General features: G+C 38.7%; 1 protein-coding gene across 1 annotated transcript in view; it reads right to left on the bottom strand.

Annotated features, from left to right (window-relative positions):
- Positions 1 to 19,639, bottom strand: part of CSNK1G1 (casein kinase 1 gamma 1) — a 155,116-nt gene that overhangs the window by 103,062 nt on the left and 32,415 nt on the right. The window contains 2 exon segments of the mRNA XM_019968690.2: positions 4,994 to 5,077; positions 5,080 to 5,381. Coding sequence (XP_019824249.2) covers positions 4,994 to 5,077; positions 5,080 to 5,146 — 151 coding nt within the window. The 5' untranslated portion in view covers positions 5,147 to 5,381.

Genomic DNA, 19,639 nt, shown 5'->3' with positions numbered 1-19,639 from the left:
CACATACACACTCACATAGAAAGTTAAGGGAAATCAGGGAAATTATCTTTCTGGAGGGCAAACTGACAATATGTAACAAGATCACAAATATGTATGTATTTCTGACATAGAAAGTACATTTCCAGGACTTATCCTAAGAAAATAATCGACCAAGTTTGGACTACAAAGATGTATTTATCACAAGCATCTATAAGGATGTTTAGTATAGTATTATTTATAATTTAAAAATAGAAGTAATTTATCTGTATATTAAGACCGGCTTATAAACTACTGTACTGTGTAGACTGCGTCAGTCGGGCAGTCATGTCCAGCTCTTTGCAATCCCACGGACTGTACCTGTCAGGGTCCTCTGCCAACAGAATTCTCCAGGCAAGAATACTGGAGTGGGTTGCCATTTCCTTCTCCAGGGGAATCTCCCCAACCCAGGGATTGAACCTGGGTCTCCTGCATTGCAGGCAATTCTCTACCATCTGAGCCACCAGGGAAGTCCAATAAATTACTAACTACAGACATTAAAAATGCATGATCTGTAAGCTGACACAAAAGTTCATGCTTTATTAAGTGATTAAAAACAAATGTATAGCACAGTTTGACTGCATTGCTAAAATATGTCCTGAAAAACATTTTTTAATTCTGGAAAATTAAATTAATTAAACACAATTAGTGGTTATCTCTGGAGATGCTTTTAAGTAGAATTAAAAAAAAATCTGGGGCAACAGCAAGGTTTCTTTTTTAAACTATGCCTTTAAAGGCACATTTTTTGCTTTGCTTTTTATTGCTTTTTTTTTTTCTCCTGGTTACAAAATACATACATTCATAAAAAAAAGAAAAGGAAGGAAAAAAGGAGTCATCAGAAATATATAAACAGAAGTAAAAGACCAAAGGCTATAATAATTAGCTTCTTCTGTTTGACCATAGGGCACAAGGCTGTGCTTAACGCTCCAACCCTCTAGAAACTCTTCTCTTGACTTTTCAACTTCTCTGTTCTTGAGGTTCTCCCTCTTCTAGCATCCCTTAAATGCACCCCATTTCTCCCACTCACACAAGCTCCACATCATCTCACCACTCATGATTGCATGTTATTAACACCTACATAGTGATGATTTCTTAATCCCTATCTGAAGCCTAAACTTTTCTATGTCTCAGTCATATTTGTGCCTATGTGCTGCACACTCCTCAAAGTCAATATATTCACCAAGTCTAACTATTTGCCTTCCCCACAGCCTACTCTGGTCCTGTGTTTCCCATCTCTGGTAAAGGTTTCTTCATTCACTTGGTCTTCCCAACCTCGCAGACTCAGCCATCTTTGACCCCTTCCCCTAATATAACTGGCAAACAAATCCTGCCTATAGTCTACTTCTAAAATCTCTCCCTAATTCACCCCTTCCTCTGCATCTCAGTGCCATTTTCAGAGCTAAGGCAGGCCCAGCCACCTCTGACCTGGACTACTTAGGTACCCATTATATGTCATACACATAAAAGGAATTAAGAATATGAATACATAGGAGAATATCAATAAAGCAAATCACTACCATCAAGCATATCTTGAAGCAGAGAGATGAAGGAACATAACTCAAAGTGACAAGTACTACGATGAGAGCAAAAATCCACAACCTCTTTACTATCTGATCTAATTTTATACTGGGAATTATCTTTCTAGAATACAAACCAGATAACGTCTGGTTTTATAAAGCCCTTGATGGTTCTACTCCACTGCCTACAGGATAAAGTCCATATGCTTTAATACCACGCAAACACTTCACAATCTGGTCCCAACCTATCTTACAGCCTCATCTATTACTTTTCTTTCACTTCACATCCCACAGCCCAGGCATGTGTAACTGTTGCTGCTCTGACACTATGCTAAGCACTTTCACAGCACGTCGAGTTTACACGCTCTGCTGGTGGAGACTCCTTCTTCCTTGTGTTCACCAGTGAAGTCCTATCCTACTCTCAATCAAATAACATGCTTCTGGGAAACCTTCATTAACCTTCTCTGCCAGTGCAGTTATTACACAATCTACTATAATACTTATCACTTTATGCTGTGATTTGTTTTTCTCTTTCTACCACTAGCCTGTGAGATTCTTTTTTTTAAATTGTAGTTGATTTATAAATTATGTTTGTTTCAGGTATACAGCAAAGTGATTCAGTTATACATACATATATACACTTTTTTCAGATTCTTTTCTTTCACAGGTTATTTCAAGATACTGAATAAAGTTCACTGTTCTATACAGTAAATCCTTATTGATTATTTTATATATAGTGGTGTGTATATGTTAATCCCATACTCCTAACTTATCTTTTCCTCCAGATTGTGAGATTCGTGGGGACACCTTGTTATCCTCCGTATCTTTTCCAAAGACTAGCAAGATGGTAAATATTCAAGAAGTGTTTGTTAAATGGATGATGTGGTGGAAACAGATTTACAGAGAACCAAAATACACCGATCATCACCTGTTTGGGGAGGGTTCTCTGTCTGGAATCCAAGAGTCTATCTAAACGTTAAGGCCACCACTCACCATGACCCCCTCCTACCAGGAACCCAAAGATGCTCCTGTTGCTCCTGCCCCTCTGCTTCCTATTCAGCTGGCTGTCTTTCATCCATGCCACAAATAACAGCAGCAAATAATACAGACAGAATCCCCTGCCCTCCGAGGGGCTTATATTCAAGTATAAGGAGAGACAATTAACAGGTAAACATAGATTAATAAAACAACTTAGGACAGTGATCAATGTGATGAATAAAGTGAAGCAGTCTGATGGGATAGAATGTGGCTGGGGAAAAACATACTATTTTAAATGGAGGTGGAAAGAAGTCACAGCATGTTTCTCTGAGACAGTAACATGAAAGCTGAGGCCTGAGGAGTGAGAAGCAATCAGCTAAGCAAAATTCTGAAGAAAGAATTCTGCAGACATAAGGAACTGTAGGTGTAAAAGCTCTGAACCACGAACACAACTGATTATTTGAGGGACAGAAGGGACAGTGTAGCTAGAGAAAGAAATGAATTTGGAGAAGAAAGCATAGCCCTGTAATGGTTCTGGGTGGAGGCCTATTTGCACCTTCTTGAGTTTAGAATTTTCCAGTTTACACCTTCTGTTATCTGCACAGTCCTCTACTTACTAATATCACAGAAAGAGGGCAATGGAATGGAGTATAGAGCACACCCTATTGTCAGGAAGACATCAAATGATTCTGAACGTTCCTTTTCTTGTTTATGTCAATAAAAAGTATTCTCAGATACAATGCCCTAACAGTAATGGTCCCAGGGCGAATGAAAACCTCATCGGCACACAAGAATAAAACCACTTGAAAAGAAAGATGAGTTCTTTCTACTGACTACAAGCCAAGTCAAAATGAGACCCATCATAATTACCCTAGCTTCATTACAGGAAATAAAACACAACACTTTACCAGTCTGAGAATATACATAGGCTACAAATTTATCCTTCAACTTGAATATATTTTTCCATTTTTGTGTAAATATAAAGATCATACATACAATATAAATCCAGACTCAAGTAACTAAAATACATTTCCAGTTTTCACTGACCAAAATTTTCCTTCATCCTTATAGAAACTAAACAATTTATGGTGTTTTGAGAAAGCATGAATTTATATACATTATAAACTGACTCAGCAGTAATTCTGTGGATGTTTATGTTAAAATCTATTTAATTCAAGTACTACTGTGTTGCTAGAGCAAAGTCAATCCATTATATAAATGAATATTCACAAACCTAGCTGCTAAAGCAACTCAACAGTTGATAGGAACTCAAGCAGTGTGAAATTACACATCTTACTCCTATTCTCAGTAGCATCTGCTGGCTTTGCTAACCCGAACATGAACACATCACTAAATATAAAAAGGCTTTCATTATCCTAGTCAGGTCTTAAAATTCCAGGCTGCTAGTCTTCTAGTGGTAAAAATAAATTCATTCTCAGCATCCCTAAATTCAATTCTGCACCCAGTGATCTCTGGCTAGTGCAGTTGAATCTCTGTATGGAGGGATGAGAAGATTTTTTTCAATCTTCTTTTGAAAAATCATCAGAAGTAGCAGAGGTGATCAACAAAAATCATCTTAAGCTCCCATGCTCTGTCCCCTCAGAGGGCAAAGTCTCTTACAATAGGTCTTCGTAATAACATACAGCCTCAACAGCTATGAAAAATAAAACATTTTAGCCTAAAAAACGATCTGTCACAGTCTCTAAGCTGATGACATCACAAATTAATCTTTCATTTTCTCTTCTGCATTCACCTAGAGAAGGTCATAAAAAGTGTCTAAATAACCAATGTAACTTCTTCCCAATTTCACATCTTCAAATTGGTTGATTTTATCATTATTCATCATCTCACACATAAATTAACACTCAAAATAAAAAATTCTCTCCTTGGAAAAATTGCAAAGTTTCTCCTTGGAGCTCTAGCTTAGTCCTGATGCTGGAACTTCCAGGAAGGAATGTAAACACAGTATCAGTTGAAAACCTCTCTAAACACTCATATATCTCCTTGCAGAGTAAGTATGGGATCACTGAGTAAGAATTTACTCTTCCTTTACTAGGGGCAGAGTCTGAATTAAAATAAAGCCTTAATAACCCTTCTCAAAATGTGACTCAAGGACCAATAGCATCTCAATCAACTGGGAGTTTGCTAAAAAGATAGAACACAGGGCTCTATCTCTCTAACCAACCAAATCCGAATCTTTATTTTACTGTTACCTGCATGCAGATCTCCCTCCATCATAAAATCTCACCACTGGTGGAAAATATTAAATCCTATCACACACAGAGGGATGAACCTTGGATACCAATAACACCTGACAATGACTATAGTCACCTTCATGAATTCTTCAGTTCTTTTAACAACAGTTCCTCATTATAAGAACATCTTATAAAATTATAAACTGCGTGTCTTGAAACACATTAAAGCTTATTACAGCTTCTGCTGTTGCTGTTAGTCCAAACCAATAATAAGAACCAAGTTCTTACCTAATCTGAGCTCTCCGAAGTTCCCACACCCTATCTTCTTGCCAACCCTGAAGTTGGGTCCCACCATAAGGACCCCAGAGGATGTCGAGCCGGATGGTCGGGAACAATGTTCTCTCCTTTGTGCCATGGGTTTTGTTGTCCGTTGTCTTTCATCCTTTTCCCTACTAGGATGGTCCATGATCCTACACGACAGAGTCTCCGCACAAGTAATTGAATCTGTATACGTCTCTTCAATATAAAAGTATGGCCGAATAAACTGTCGTCAGAGTAAGGTAAAGAGTTCTTTTGGCACCATATTTATGTTATTTCCAGGAGATGAAAAACCATTGATCAGTTCTTGTAGGATACGTAGTCTGTAGATCTCAAGCACAGGAGAACATTGTGTAACCTAGGTAAAAATAAAAAAAGCATACAGTTAAAAGTTGTATTTAAAAAACAAATTAAGAGCATTACCATTAACTAGAATGGATCCTATCCAAAACTATGCAAAGTGGATAGCTTCCTGAAATGGATTTTAGTTTTATATCCTCCAAAAGTTTAGCCATCTGGACTAGTAGTTTACCTGGTAAAACACACTCAGTACACTACAGACCATGGCAATTAAGGGAACACCCGACCCTTTAACATAAAATGCTTTCTTCTGGTGTTGTTCATATTACTCAAAGTAAAGTTACTTGTTGGCTTTTTCATCACTGGCTAACAAAATTATGGTGAGGTTCCACTAAATTAAATAAACTGAGGGCGATTAAAAGGTCTTCTTTTTAATTTGGACAGAATCTATCAGAAATGAACCTACTCTCTACCCACTGTCTCCCTCCTCCATCCCCACCATTTATCAAGCACTGACAACAATCACAAAATCCAAAACAAGTTACTGATTGACACAGTATGTGAATGAGCGTGCTCAGTTGCTCACTTGTGTCTGACTCTTTGTGACCTCATGGACTGAAGCCCAGCAGGCTCCTCTGTTCATGGAATTTTTCAAGCAAGATACTAGAGTTGGGTTGCCATTTGCTCCTCCAAGGGATCATTTCAATCCAGGGATCCAACCTATGTCTCCTGCATCTCCTGCATAGGCAGATGGTTTCTTTACCACTGACCCACCTGGGAGCCCAAAAGCAACTAACACCTCCAGAAGCACCACTTCTATAAAGGCCTTTCCAAAACCCTAGGCTACAAAGTAGTCCAAAACTAAATCTCTGGAAAGCTCAATTTTTGGTCTAGTTTTCATTGTGGACTGAGTATAAATGACAAAGTATCTGAAGTAGATCTTTTGCACAACCTCCAAGTGAAAATAAATTTGAGAAACAAAAAACCTTAAAACGCATCCATTTCAGAATTCTCCAGTTTCTCAATTCAGGACTAAGCCCAAGACAAAGTTTACAATGAGGTAATTTCAACACTAATTTTTGAAAATCTAGGTGATTTTCCTTAATATAAGAATATTCTGTTGTCACAGAATATCGTGTCACAGCAATCACAGACTAAACACATGCTTTTACTTCACTTTCATTAAAGACTTACCCTAAAATTTCAAGGAAGAAGAGAATTAGAACTGCTTGGTTATTATTACATGTAATACAAGAAAGTAAGTAGGTCTAAGCTTCTTACAGAGACCATTAATTCCCTAGTACAGGAATGGGCACAAACCTGTGAGCTGAATTTACAAATGGGCACATGATCCCCAAATACAATATTTACTTCATTATAGTAATTAAACTGTTTATTTTCATCTTTTCTGTTTTTCTTTCCATTATTAATACTGCATAATGACTTTATGCTTCTGTAATGTTAATAATCATTAAAATGTATTTACCGGAATTCAGGAATTGATATGACTCTCATAACATATATTCTGTTGAGGTAAAAAAGCAGGTGGTAAGAATAAGTCAACAATTACTGGGCTTCCTACCGGAACAACATAATGAATTTATATTTCTTATTACTTTCTCTTATTACAACTTAATCTAATAGCCTTCAATTATTTCTGTTGTCTACCCAAGGTCCCTCAAACAAGATGAGTAAAGAAAGAGAAATGGGGAATTCCCTGGAGGTCCAGTTGTTAAGGCTTGGTGATTTCACTGCCGAGGGCATGGGTTCAATTCCTGGTTGGGGAACTAAGATCCCGCAATCCTTACAATGTGACCAAAAAAAGAGAGAGAGAGAGAAACACAATTTAAGATGTTTTATTTAAACAGTCCCATCTTAATAGGTGGTCATGTGTCTATATATGAAAAACTGTCAGGCTATATATACACTCTTCCCTTATATCATACATTTTTCTGAGAACAGGTAAAGGGTGTTTTAGCCTGTCCAGACACTTTTGACCATTGAACTAATCCTCTAAAGCTTCATCAGTTACCACTGGTATAATAGTCTCATTTGTAAGATTTGGAAAACTGTACTACCTTGTCTATTACTCTTTGTATTTTTCATTTGTGTTCACTTTTTCCCCTGATTTAGAGCTTGTTATTTTAGATTCTCATATACTGGCATTATCAAAAATGAGGAACATATTTAAATTTTAAAGTCAAAACTCACACATTCTTTGTTGATAGTCATGACAGGACTTTGTTAAGCTTCTAAATCTCTCTCTCCTGATATAACTTACAGATGAAATTGTTTATGAGTGTAGCTGGATAATATGGTAAGGGTATGTTTAAAGAATCTCCAAAGTGACCATACTCTCTCTTCTACTGTTTCTTCATTAATACAAGCTGGCTTTGGTCCTAATGCTTGTAGCCTCCTGGTTACAAATTTCAGCATCAGGTATCACTTCCCATATCAGTGTCCAAAACAGAAATGAAAGAGCAATAGCAAGATTTTCTCATCATGCATCTCTTTTTTTGGTAAAGATGAAAATTCTTTGCAGAGCCCCCAGCAAAATTCCCCTTGTGTAGAAAGTTGCCAACAAAAAGTGCCTGCAACAAATCTGAAATTCCCACTGTAAGCTCCTCAAAGAATGAGATCAAAGCCTAATACGATGTTTAGAACACAGGATAAATTTCAAAGGCAATATGGGTTTCCCTGGTAGCTCAGATGGTAAAGAATCTGCCTGCAATGTGGGAGACCTGGGCTTGGTCTGGGTTGGGAAGATCCCCTAGAGGAGGGCATGGCAACCTACTCCAGTACTTTTGCCTAGAGAATCCCCAAGGACAGAGGAGCTTGGCAGGCTGCAGTCCATGGGGTCGCAAAGAGTCGGACATGACTGAACGATTATGTATCTATCCATATATATATCTCACACCCAAAGTATTCAGTAAACATTCAGTAAAAATGATATCTGCACACGTGAATGTGCTTGCATGTGTGCTTAAAAAAAACTATCAAAAATAATATGACAATTTTAAAAAGTATACTACAATTTAAGTAAAAACAAAACGCTTATACTCATTCTAACTTTTTTCTTAAGGGACACCAATAAGAATCTCACTTTAATTAACCTAATGAATGATCAAAATCTTTTTATTTAACCAAAATACATTATGGGAGTGCTATTACTGAAGGGAAGAATAAAGTTTACAGATTCTCATTTTTTTTTTTTTTTTTTCTGGGAGAAGGAAGAATTTATTACTTGCAGCAAGTAAGAAGAACACTGAAGATCTTTTTCAAAGAAGTGTCTTGGTTCTGGTATTAATTTTTCTTTTTTCCACAAATTCCAATAATTAACTTCTCCCATTCTTACTATTCCAACCCTTACTGATCAATCTAGTCCCACCTGATAATTATGTTTTCCAATTTTATTGCTATACAACTGACACACATTAGTCATATTAGTATTAGTTTACAATATTAGTATTAGTTATACAACATGATCAGACACAGGAATGTATTACAAAATGATTATCAGAAGAAGTTAGCATCCATCACCAGACAGATTCAACTTTTTCCTTATAATGAGAATTTAAAAAAATCTATTCTCTTAGCAACTTTGATATATACAACACAGTATTGTTAACCACAGATCCCATGCTGTACCCACCCCAGAAATTATTTATCTTGTAACTGAAAGCTTGTATCTTTTAACCTTCAGCATTTTGCAATCCCCTTCCCCTACCCTCATCTCTGGCTACACCAGTCTGTTCTCCTTTTCTATGATTCCACAGATAAGATCACACAGTATTTGTATTTAGCTGTTTGACTTATTTCATTGAGCGTAATGCCATACTGTTGCAAATGACAGATTTCATTTTTATGGCTGAATAATATTCCTCTCTCTCTGTGTTATTGTTGTTGTTTAGTCACTAAGTCATGTCCGACTCCTTTGTGACCCCATGGACTGTGGCCCACAGGGCTCCTCTGTCCATGAGATTTCCCAGGCAAGAATACTGGAATGGACTGCCACTTCCTTCTCCAGGGGATCTTCCTGACGTCTCCTGCACTGCAGGTGGATTCTTTACCACCAAGCTATCTGGGAAGCCCCTGTATGTATGTTAGGCAGGTGGTTATTCATTAATCTGTTGACAAGCACATAGGTTGTTTCTATGTCTTGGCTATTGTAAATAATGCTGCAAAGAACATGGGGGTGCAGGTATCTCTTCAAGATAACGATTTTCCTTCCATTGGATACATACAAAACAGAAAGTGAAAGTCGCTCAGTCGTGTCGGACTCTTTGCAAGCCCATGGACTATACAGTCCATGGAATTCTCCAGGCCAGAATACTGGAGTGGGTAGCCGTTCCCTTATCTTTACCAGCTGAGCTACCAGAGAAGCCCTATACCCAACAGTGGAACCTTCATACTGCTTACCACAGTGGCTACGCTCATTTACATTACCATCAACAGCACATAAAGGTTCACTTTTCTCCACAGTCTTGCCAACACATCTCTCATATTTCTGAAGACAGCCATAATGGGTATGAAGTGATATCATATTGTGGGTTTGACTTGCCTTTTCCTAATGATTATCTCAGTGGGCTTCCCTAGTGGCGCAGAGGGTAAAGCGTCTGCCTGCAATGCAGGAGACCCAGGTTTGATCCCTGGGTCAGGAATATCCCCTGGAGAAGGAAATGGCAACCCACTCCAGTACTCTTGCCTGGAAAATCCCATGGACAGAGAAGCCTGGTAGACTACAGTAAATGGGATCGCAAAGAGTCGGACACAACTGAGTGACTTCACTTTCACTTCCTAATGATTAGTGATGTTGAGCTCCTTTTCAACATGATGCTGGCCATCTGTATGTTTCCTTTGAAAAAATGTCTATTCAGTTCCTCTGCCCATTTTAAAATTGGATTTTCTTCCCTGAGTTGTATGAGCTTTTAAAAAATGTATTTTAGATATTAATCCCTTATCAGATACTTGATTTGCAAATATTTTCTCCCATTCTATAGGTTGACTCTTCATTTTCTAAAAAATGTTTGTTTATTTTTGGCTGTGTTGAGTCTTAGTTGTGGCATGAGGGATCCAGAGCAGACAGGCTCTGTAGTTGTGGCATGTGGGTTCAGTATTTGAAACAAGCGGGCTTAGGTGCCCCATGGCATGTGGGATCTTAGTTCCCTGATGAAAAAACAAACCTGCATCCCCAGCATTGGAAGGTAGATAGTAAACCACTGGACCACCAGGGAAGTGCCGACTCTTCATTTTATTGATGGATCTCTTTGTTGTGCAAAAGCTGTTTAGTTTGATATAATCCGGCTTGTTTATTTTTGCTTTTGTGGCATTTGCTTTAGGTGTCAAATCTAAAAAAAATCACTGCTAAGAAAAATGTTAAGGTGCTTATGCACTATGTTTTATTTTAGGAGTTTAATGGTTTCAGATCTTATCAAATCTGTAATCTATTTTTTAAAAATCCTTTGGCCGTGCTGCATGGCATGTGGATCTTATCTCCCCTACCAGGGACCCGACCTGTGTCCCCTGCACTGGAAATGTGGACTCTTAACCACTGGACTGCTAGGGAAGTCCCTCAAGTCTATAATCCATTTTGAGCTTTTGTGTATGGTTTAAGACAGGGCTCCAGTTTTCCCACTACCACTTATTGAAAAGACTATCCTGTTTCCATCATATATTCTTGGCTCCCTTGTTGGAAATTAATTGGCCATATATACGTAGGTTTACCTCTGGGATCTCTATCCTGTGTCTTTGAGCTATGTGTCTGATTTTATACCAATACCACCATACCGTTTTGATCACTATAAATTCTGTATTATAATTTGAAGTCAGGAAATGTGATACCTCCAGTTTTATTGTTCCTTCTCAAGATTGCTTTAGCTCTTTGGCATCTTTTGTGTTCCATACAAACTTTGGGATTGACTTTTTTCTTTCTATGAAAAATATCATTGGAATTTTGATAAGGATTGCATGGAATCACATAGTATGAACAATTTAACAATATTAATTCTTCCAATTCATGAGTACAAAATATCTTTCCATTTATTTGTATGTGTCTCAATTTCTTTCAATGTCTTATAGCTTTCGATGTACAGATCTTTCACTTCACTGATTAAATTCATTCCTAGGTAGTATTTATTATTTTCATGTATTCATCAGTATCAGTTCAGTCGCTCAGTCATGTCTGACTCTTTGCGACCCCATGAACTGCAGCCTGCCAAGCCTCCCTGTGCATCACCAACTCCTGGAGCCTACCCAAACTCATAACCATTGAGTTGGGGATGCCATCCGACCATCTCATCCTGTCATCCCCTTCTCCTCCTGCCCTCAATCTTTCCCATCATCAGGGTCTTTTCCAATGAGTCAGCTCTTCACATCAGGTGGCCAAAGTACTGGAGTTTCAGCTTCAACATCAGTCCTTCCAATGAACATTCAGGACTTATTTCCTTTAGGATGGACTGGTTGGATCTCCTTGCAGTCCAAGGGACTCTTAAGAGTCTTCTCCAACACCACATTCAAAAGCATCAATTCTTTGGTGCTCAGCTTTCTTCATAGTCCAACTCTCATATCCATACATGGTATCCTCTACATATCTGAGGTTATTAATATTTCTCCCAGGAATCTTGATTCCAGCTGTGCTTCATTCAGCCCAGCATTTCTCATGATGTACTCTGCATATAAGTTAAATAAGCAAGGTGACAATATACAACCTTGACGTACTCCTTTTCCTATTTGATGTACTCACAGATGGGATTTTAAAAATTCCTCAGATAGTTCAACATTGAAACCCAATAGACTTTTGTATACTAATTTTGTATGTATCCTGCAACTTTACTGAATTTGTCAATTAGTTCTGACAGTCTTCTGGTGGCATCTTTAAGGTTTTCTACATGTAGTACTGTGTCACTTGCAAACAGTGACAGTTTTACTTCTTCCTTTCCAATTGGGAAGCCTTTGAGATTTCCCTGGCAGTCTAGTGGTTAGGATCTGGGCTTTCACTGCTGTGGCCCAGGTTCAATCCCTGATCAGGGAACTGAGATCCTATAAGTTGTGCAGCACAGCCAGAAAAAGAGAAAAAAGCAGCAGCAGCCTTTTATTTGTTTTTCTTGTCTAATTGCTCTGGCTAGACCTTTTAATATTAACATATGCTGATTTCTCTTTTGATTTCTCCTTGTTTAGTAGCATGTTGTTTAATCTCAAGATATTTCTGAATTATCCAATTGGCTTCTTGCAATTGACTTCTAATTTCACACCACTGCGGTCAGAAAAGATGCTTAATATAATTTCAGTCTTCTTGGTTGAGGTTGTGCCGAGATCTGCCAGTGTCCCGAAGAGGGGATCTCAGTCAGCACCTAGATGCAGGCTGACTAGAAGCTGGACCATCCACAGCAGCTTTTAAAGTATGTAGGTAGATCTTTCAGGGAGACACTGGGGACTGGGCTTTTTAGTCAGCTCCCTCAGAGCTAGTTAGCAGATAGTTAGGTAAGAACTGTTTCTTTGTTACAGTCCTGTGGGACCCATGAATGCAAACGAAACAGGGGTGCATCCCCTAAAATGCAGCCACAAGATCCAGGACAAAAGATGAGTGTACAACTCATAACAGAGAGACAACAGTGACACAGAGCAGACCAGAAGGAGAATGTGGAAAAGTGATACCTGCCAGCCTCTCAAGTCTCTATGGAACACTGTGGTCTGTCCCTAGATGTGTGGTGAATTAGAAACTTGGCAAACAGGTATTTCTGTCTTCTGTCTCTGCAGTGAATTCTGGGGTGAGTGGATAAGTACACTGTGGTATAACTATGCAATGGAATATTATTCAGTGATAAAAAGAAATGAGGTATCAAGCCACGAAAGGACATAGAGGAAACTTAAATGCATACTGCTAAGTGAAGGAAGCCAATCTGAAAAGAATACATATATTCCAACTATATGACATTCTGAAAAAGGAAAAACTATTGAGATTGTAAAAAAATATATCAGTAGTTGTCAAGGATTAGTGGCGTGGAAGGATGAACAGCTGAACCACAGGGGATTTTCAGTGCAATATTTGTATGATATTGTAATGATAGACACATGTCATTATGTGGTTGTCAAAACCCATGTAACACACAACACAGGACTGGACCCTAACGCACTATTGATTTTAGTTAATAAAAATAAATCCATATTGACTAATCAGGTATAAAAGTTGTATGTGTAACACTAATGCAAGGGAAAAATACTTACTAAATAGGAAAAATGGGAAGGGGGTATTGTGAGGGAGTATACAGAAATTCTCTGTATTTTCTGTTCAATTTTTATGTAAACCTAAAATTGTGCCTAAAAATCTATAAAAATATAGTCTTTAAAATAATAATAATTCCATCTAAAATAGCATCAAGAAAACTCAAAGTACTTATGAACATATTTTATACAATGTACACAATTTATATTCAAAATTATAAAATACTACAGAAATAAGGATCTGAATAAACACTGTGTTTACAGATTGGAAGGCTCAATATATCGATAGTTGTGATGTTAATTTTCCCCAAACTGACAGATTTAATGCAATCCATATAAAAATCACTATGCAATGTTTATACATATTAACAAGTTGATTAAAAAGTGTTTATGGAAAAGAAAATGACTGAGAATAGCCAAATCACTCTTTTAAATACACACACACACACACACACACAATATACGAGGACAAATATGACATGATTCCACCATATAGAGATATCTAGAGTTGTCAAAATTACAGAAACAGAAAGTAGTGAAGGGCTAAACGAGAGTTGTTGTTTGATGGATACAGAGCTTCAGTTCTGCAAGATGAAAAAGAGAGGATGTGTTCCACAGCAATGTGAATATAGTTAACACTACTGAACTATACACTTAAAAATAGTTAAGAGCATACATCTGTGTTATGTGTTTTTCCCACCACAATTAAAAAAATTTTTTTTTAATTTGGAAGACACATTTTAAAGCTACATTGAGACACACGTGTTACTCAAAATATAAAGTTCAATAACAATTCTCTCCTCTTTGAAGGCAAAGTAGAAATTAAATGCAAGGGGACACTAAGAAACTTTCTTGGCCATTGAATATCCACAGTTACACTTATCAAAACTCAATCTAAGAGTTCACTCAAGATCTGTGTATTTCCTTACACGTAACTCAAAATGTAAAATGAGCAGGTCCACGGAGTGGGAAAGGAACAAGGGACCCCGTACAGAGTGTAAGACCCTGAAAGTGGTGAGGAGCCCAGCATGGAAGTCCTAGGTCCTCACCCAGCATGGCACGCTGGAGCACAGGCAAGGTGAAGCCATCTTCATCTATGTGGAAGAGGCAGTCTGGCATGGAGTGGCAGAATCCAAGTGAAGTGAGGAGTTGAGTGGAGGTGGCTATGGGAGATCAGTCACACACAGGCAGATTGATCAAATAAGTAAACATATTGAACAACGACAGGTTTTTCACTGTATGAGTAAAGAATTACAAAAATGGAAAGGGAAAAAACTAGAATGAACTGGGTAGTATTGAACTGGCATTGGAAGTATCAATGTAAACTCATGATATTATATATACATATATATGTATGTTATTGTTTAGTCGCTAAGTTCTGTCTGACTCATTTGCGACCCATGGACTGTAGCTCACCAGGCTCCTCTGTCCATGGGATTTCCCAGGCAAGAATACTGGAATGGGTTGCCATTTCCTTCTCCAGGGGATCTTCCTGACCGAGAGATCAAACCCAGGTTGACTGCATTACAGGCAGATTCTTTACCACTGAGTCACCAGGAAAGGCCCATACATACATATACTTGACAAACAAACACAGCAATAAAATAATTATGAGCTCTATCCACTACCAGGGCCTGAGAGGAACAACACTCAATAGCATGAGAACATTTGGCACCCAGATTTTGGTTTTAAAACCATTCTCAAGGATCCAGAGCTCCTCAGAAATGGCTCATTCCAGAGCTAAGGCAGTAGAGTACAAGACGAGCCTAGAAAATTGAGGTAAGGAAGTGATCAATGAATGATGGGGACGTGTCAAAAGGACACAAGGGACACACAGGGATTCACAGTGGCCAAACATAAACACCAAAATAAATCACACTCAGGCCTCCCTAATGGTCCAGTGGTTAAGAATCCTCCTGCCAATGCAGGGGAAAGTGAAAAAACTGTTAGTCACTCAGTCACGTCTGACTCGCTGTGACCCCATGGACTGTAGCCCACCAAGTGCCTCTGTCCATGGGATTTTCCAGACAAGTATACCGGAGTGGGTTGTCATTCCCTTCTCCAGGGGATGTTCCTGACCCAAGGATTGAACCTGGGTCTCCTGCATTGCAGGCAGATTCTTTAACCATCTGAGCCACCTGGGAAGCCCCCAATTTATTTATTTGGCTGCATCAGGTAGTTGCTGCATGTGGGATCTAGTTCCCTGACCAAGGATCAAACCCTGGCCCCCTGCATTGGGAGTGCAGAGTCTTAACCACTGGATCACCGGAGAAGTCAATATCCGTATCAGGACTTCCCTGATGGGCTAGTGGTTAAGAATCTGCTTTGCAGTGCAAGGGACATGGATTCAATCCCTGGTCAGGGAACTAAGATTTCACATGCTGAGGAGAAAGTAAGTCCATGTGCCGTGGGTTCAATTCCTACTCTGGGATGATCCCACAAGCCGCAAGGCAGCTAAGCCCATTTGCTACAACCACTGAGCCAGCGCTCTAGAGCCCTCGGGCCACAACTACCGAGCACATGCACTGCAACAACTGAAACCCGTGCACCCTAGGTCTGCGCTCAGCAACAAGAGAAGCCACCACAACGAGAAGCCGGGCACCACAACGAAGAGTAGCCCGCACTCGCCACACCTAGAGAAAAGCCCGCACGCAGCAGCAAAGACCCAACACAGCCAAAAAGAAAGAAAGAAATCTTTAAAAAAAAAAATCACTGTAACGCATTATAACCCACTGAATAAACTAATAAACCAGGGATTTATACAGATGCAATTGAATACATTAAAACCCTGAATATGATTTGACCATACTATACTGTTAAGGACATCCACTGAGTATTATTTTTAATATCAAGAAACTAGAGTCAACTTAAATTCCCATGATTAGAATGGTTAAAAAAAACAGTATCTCCATATATGGAATAGTATAAGCTACTGAAAAGAAAAAAAGGTAGATTTATTATGTGCTCGGTTTGGAAAGAAAACCAAATACAGTATGATAGGGGGAAAAAAGGTCTGTTGCACAATCATATGTATAGTATGACCCCACTTTTTAAAAAAAAGTTAAAATCCTTTTGTAATCTTTCATGTGAATACAGTTTGTGTGTATTTAGAAAGAAATCTGATAGGATACATTAGAAACTGAAACCAGTTAATCTCTGAGGAACACAATTAAAGAGCAAAGAATGAAATTTTAAATTTCTATTTTACATCTCTGCATGCTAGATAATTTTAAATAAGCACGTACTACTTTAGTTATTTAAACTTATATCTTGCTATTTCACAGAAACAAAAAGTCCTATGATGAAAATTCCCTTGATTTTCTAACACCAAACCTTCTTCCTGTCTCATACAAGAGAGGTGGCCCTCCTGCCCAAGTCAAATCACTTCTACAAACTTTACTGTGTTATTGCTCTCTCCTCTTAACTTTATCCTTCTCTGCTGACTTCCTATAATGAGCATTAAACATGTTCACAACCTTACCATTAAAAACACAAGCTCTAACACCCATCCCTTGATCACTATTTCCTGTCTGGCAGCCATTCTGTCTCTCCCCACAGGCCCTTCACAACCAAACTGAAGACCTGTCCTCACTAGATGTTTCTGTTTCCTCATTCCTGAACTCACTGCAATAAGGTTTTTAATCCCATCCCTCCAAACCATTGACCTCCTTCTCCTCACCCAGGTAAATCACATCCTTGAGGAAAAATCCAAGAATTATGTTTTCGTAATCTTATTCTCCTGACCCTGACAGCCTTTTGGTCTTTCTTAAAATATTATTTCCCCTTTGGGTTCACGCTGTTTTTCCTCCTTTGGGTTCTCCCAGGTTTTCCTCCTATCTCTCACTGCTCCTTCTTACTCAGCCTGTCCCTAATTGTTTCATTTCCTCCCAATACTGGGGCAAGCCTACCTCTTTTCTCACTCAAAACCACTCCCACAGCATTTAGTCACATATTCATTCAAAAAATATTTAATAAGTGTCCATTATACAAAAGACACTGTTTCAAAGTACTGCAGTTATTGTTCAAAGCACTCCTACATGTTCATTTACATGCTGATGAATCTTAATTTGTATTTCCAGCTAACACCCTTCTCCTGTGTTTGAGATGTATATACTCAGGGGTATATTTTTCTATCTCACCAAAGAAAATGCAGACACCTCAATTTCAATAGTCCAAATTAAGCTCATCTTCTCTTGGTTCCCACTTCTCCCACCATCCCTCTCCTCCCCAAGAAAATGTCAAACCTACTTTCTTCTCTTGGGTTCTTTCTTCAATGAATACTGTATTAACCATCTACCCAGTGACCTAAACAAGACACAGAGGAATTTTAGCTCTTAAATAACGCTCAAATCTCTAAGCTTTCCTTAGTCTTCATTAGTATCACTCTGGAAGGAAACCATTCTCCCACAGGAATGAAACAATCTCTCAACTGATCTTGCTTTCAGGTTTCTCCCCTCAACCCCCTTACCTCTCTCTCCAAACCAATTTGTGTAGCACTGTAGCCAGAGGGAACTTTCTAAATGCAAGTCTAATCATGTCATCCTCCAACTTGAAGGCCTTCAAGAGCTTCCCAATGCCCTTAAAAAATGCTTCTCAGGTGGCTCAGTGGGGGCTTACAGTCCTTCCTGACCTGGGACATGCTCACCTCTACAGCTTCATTTCAGTTAAATCACTCCCTTATGTTACATGCTAATGAATACCAAACTCACTTCATTTTCACCAAAGGGCCCTTGGCCTGGATCCCCTTTTATCTCTGCTCCTTAGTTCGTTAACACTTGCTCCTCTTTAGCTTTTACTTTAAATGTACCTTTCTCTGGAAAACTTTTCCTTTGACTCAATTCTGGGTTTGGGCCCCTCTTACAGACCATTAGAAAAAGAGTTGGTTTTTTCCCTTTTAGGGGATAGAGTTTAGGGCAAATTGGGGATCTGTTGTTGGCGCGGGTGGGGGGGCTTCCCTGGTGGCTCAGAGGATAAAGCGTCTGCCTGCAATGCAGGAGACCCAAGTTTGATCTCTGGGTTGGGAAGATCCCCTGGAGAAGGAAATGGCAACCCACTCCAGTATTCTTGCCTGGAGAATCCCATGGACAGAGGAGACTGGTGGGCTACAGTCCACAGGGTCGCAAAGAGTCGGACATGACAGAGTGACTTCGCTTCTTGTATAGACTCTTTTAGCATCCCCAAATAGCATTAACCACTGTGCACTGTAACTGTTTGTTCACCGGTATATTATTGTGTGAAGATAGGAACTCTCATTCACCATTTTATTCATAGGGCCTGGCATAGTAGGTTCTCAAATATTCAATGAATAAAGGAATATATAATAAAGGAGTTCTCAATCTTGGTTTTCAACCGAAGAACAGATTTAACAGGTTGATCTAAGAGATCATAATTCCTGCCATCATTCTCAAGAGAAAGAAAAACATAATAATTCCAAGTACCATGATGACTATATCCTGCTTAGTTATATACAATGTGTTAACTGTAGAAAAGGCACTAATCATTAGCAAAGTATTACCCAAATTTTTACGCACCTTAAAAGTCATAAGACAGCATCAGAAAATAAAATCTAACAACCAAGACACCAAGTGGTCTCACCTGAATGTTTCTCTGGCATTATCACTATTTAGTTCCTATATATTTTTCTAAGCCATGCAAAAACAGCCTGTTTTACACAGACACACAGTTGGTGAAGTAGAAGACCAAAGTCAGAAATCTGCAAATTTATTTTCAGCCCCAACACCAATTTACTTTCCTCCATTTGATTCACTTTCTCCCACGAAAAAGGGACATACCTGAAACTTACCATATCTTTTACTATAGGACAGAAAGATTTAAATTGTTCTTACAGAAAAAAAAAAAAAAAAGAAAAGAGGGAAAGAAAAGGAAAGGAGAGAAGTATGTACAAGGAATTTACAGTTTTCAGTTCTGTGTGTAAAGAGCTTAGAAGTCACCACTCTAACAGGTAAAAACTCTAGGAACTGAAAAATCAACAGCTCTCAGATCCATAAAAGAGGGAAGAGTATAGGCTGAACCACTGATGCCCAGATTGGAGAAGGACAAGTGAAAACAGGGAGTCACAGCTTACTGGAGTAGAGG

The sequence above is a fragment of the Bos indicus genome, chromosome 10 (genome assembly GCF_029378745.1).
Source record: "Bos indicus isolate NIAB-ARS_2022 breed Sahiwal x Tharparkar chromosome 10, NIAB-ARS_B.indTharparkar_mat_pri_1.0, whole genome shotgun sequence".
Taxonomy (NCBI): Eukaryota; Metazoa; Chordata; class Mammalia; order Artiodactyla; family Bovidae; genus Bos; species Bos indicus.
The sequence above is the reverse complement of the archived record's forward strand: the minus strand, read 5'-3'. Positions and strand labels throughout refer to the sequence as shown.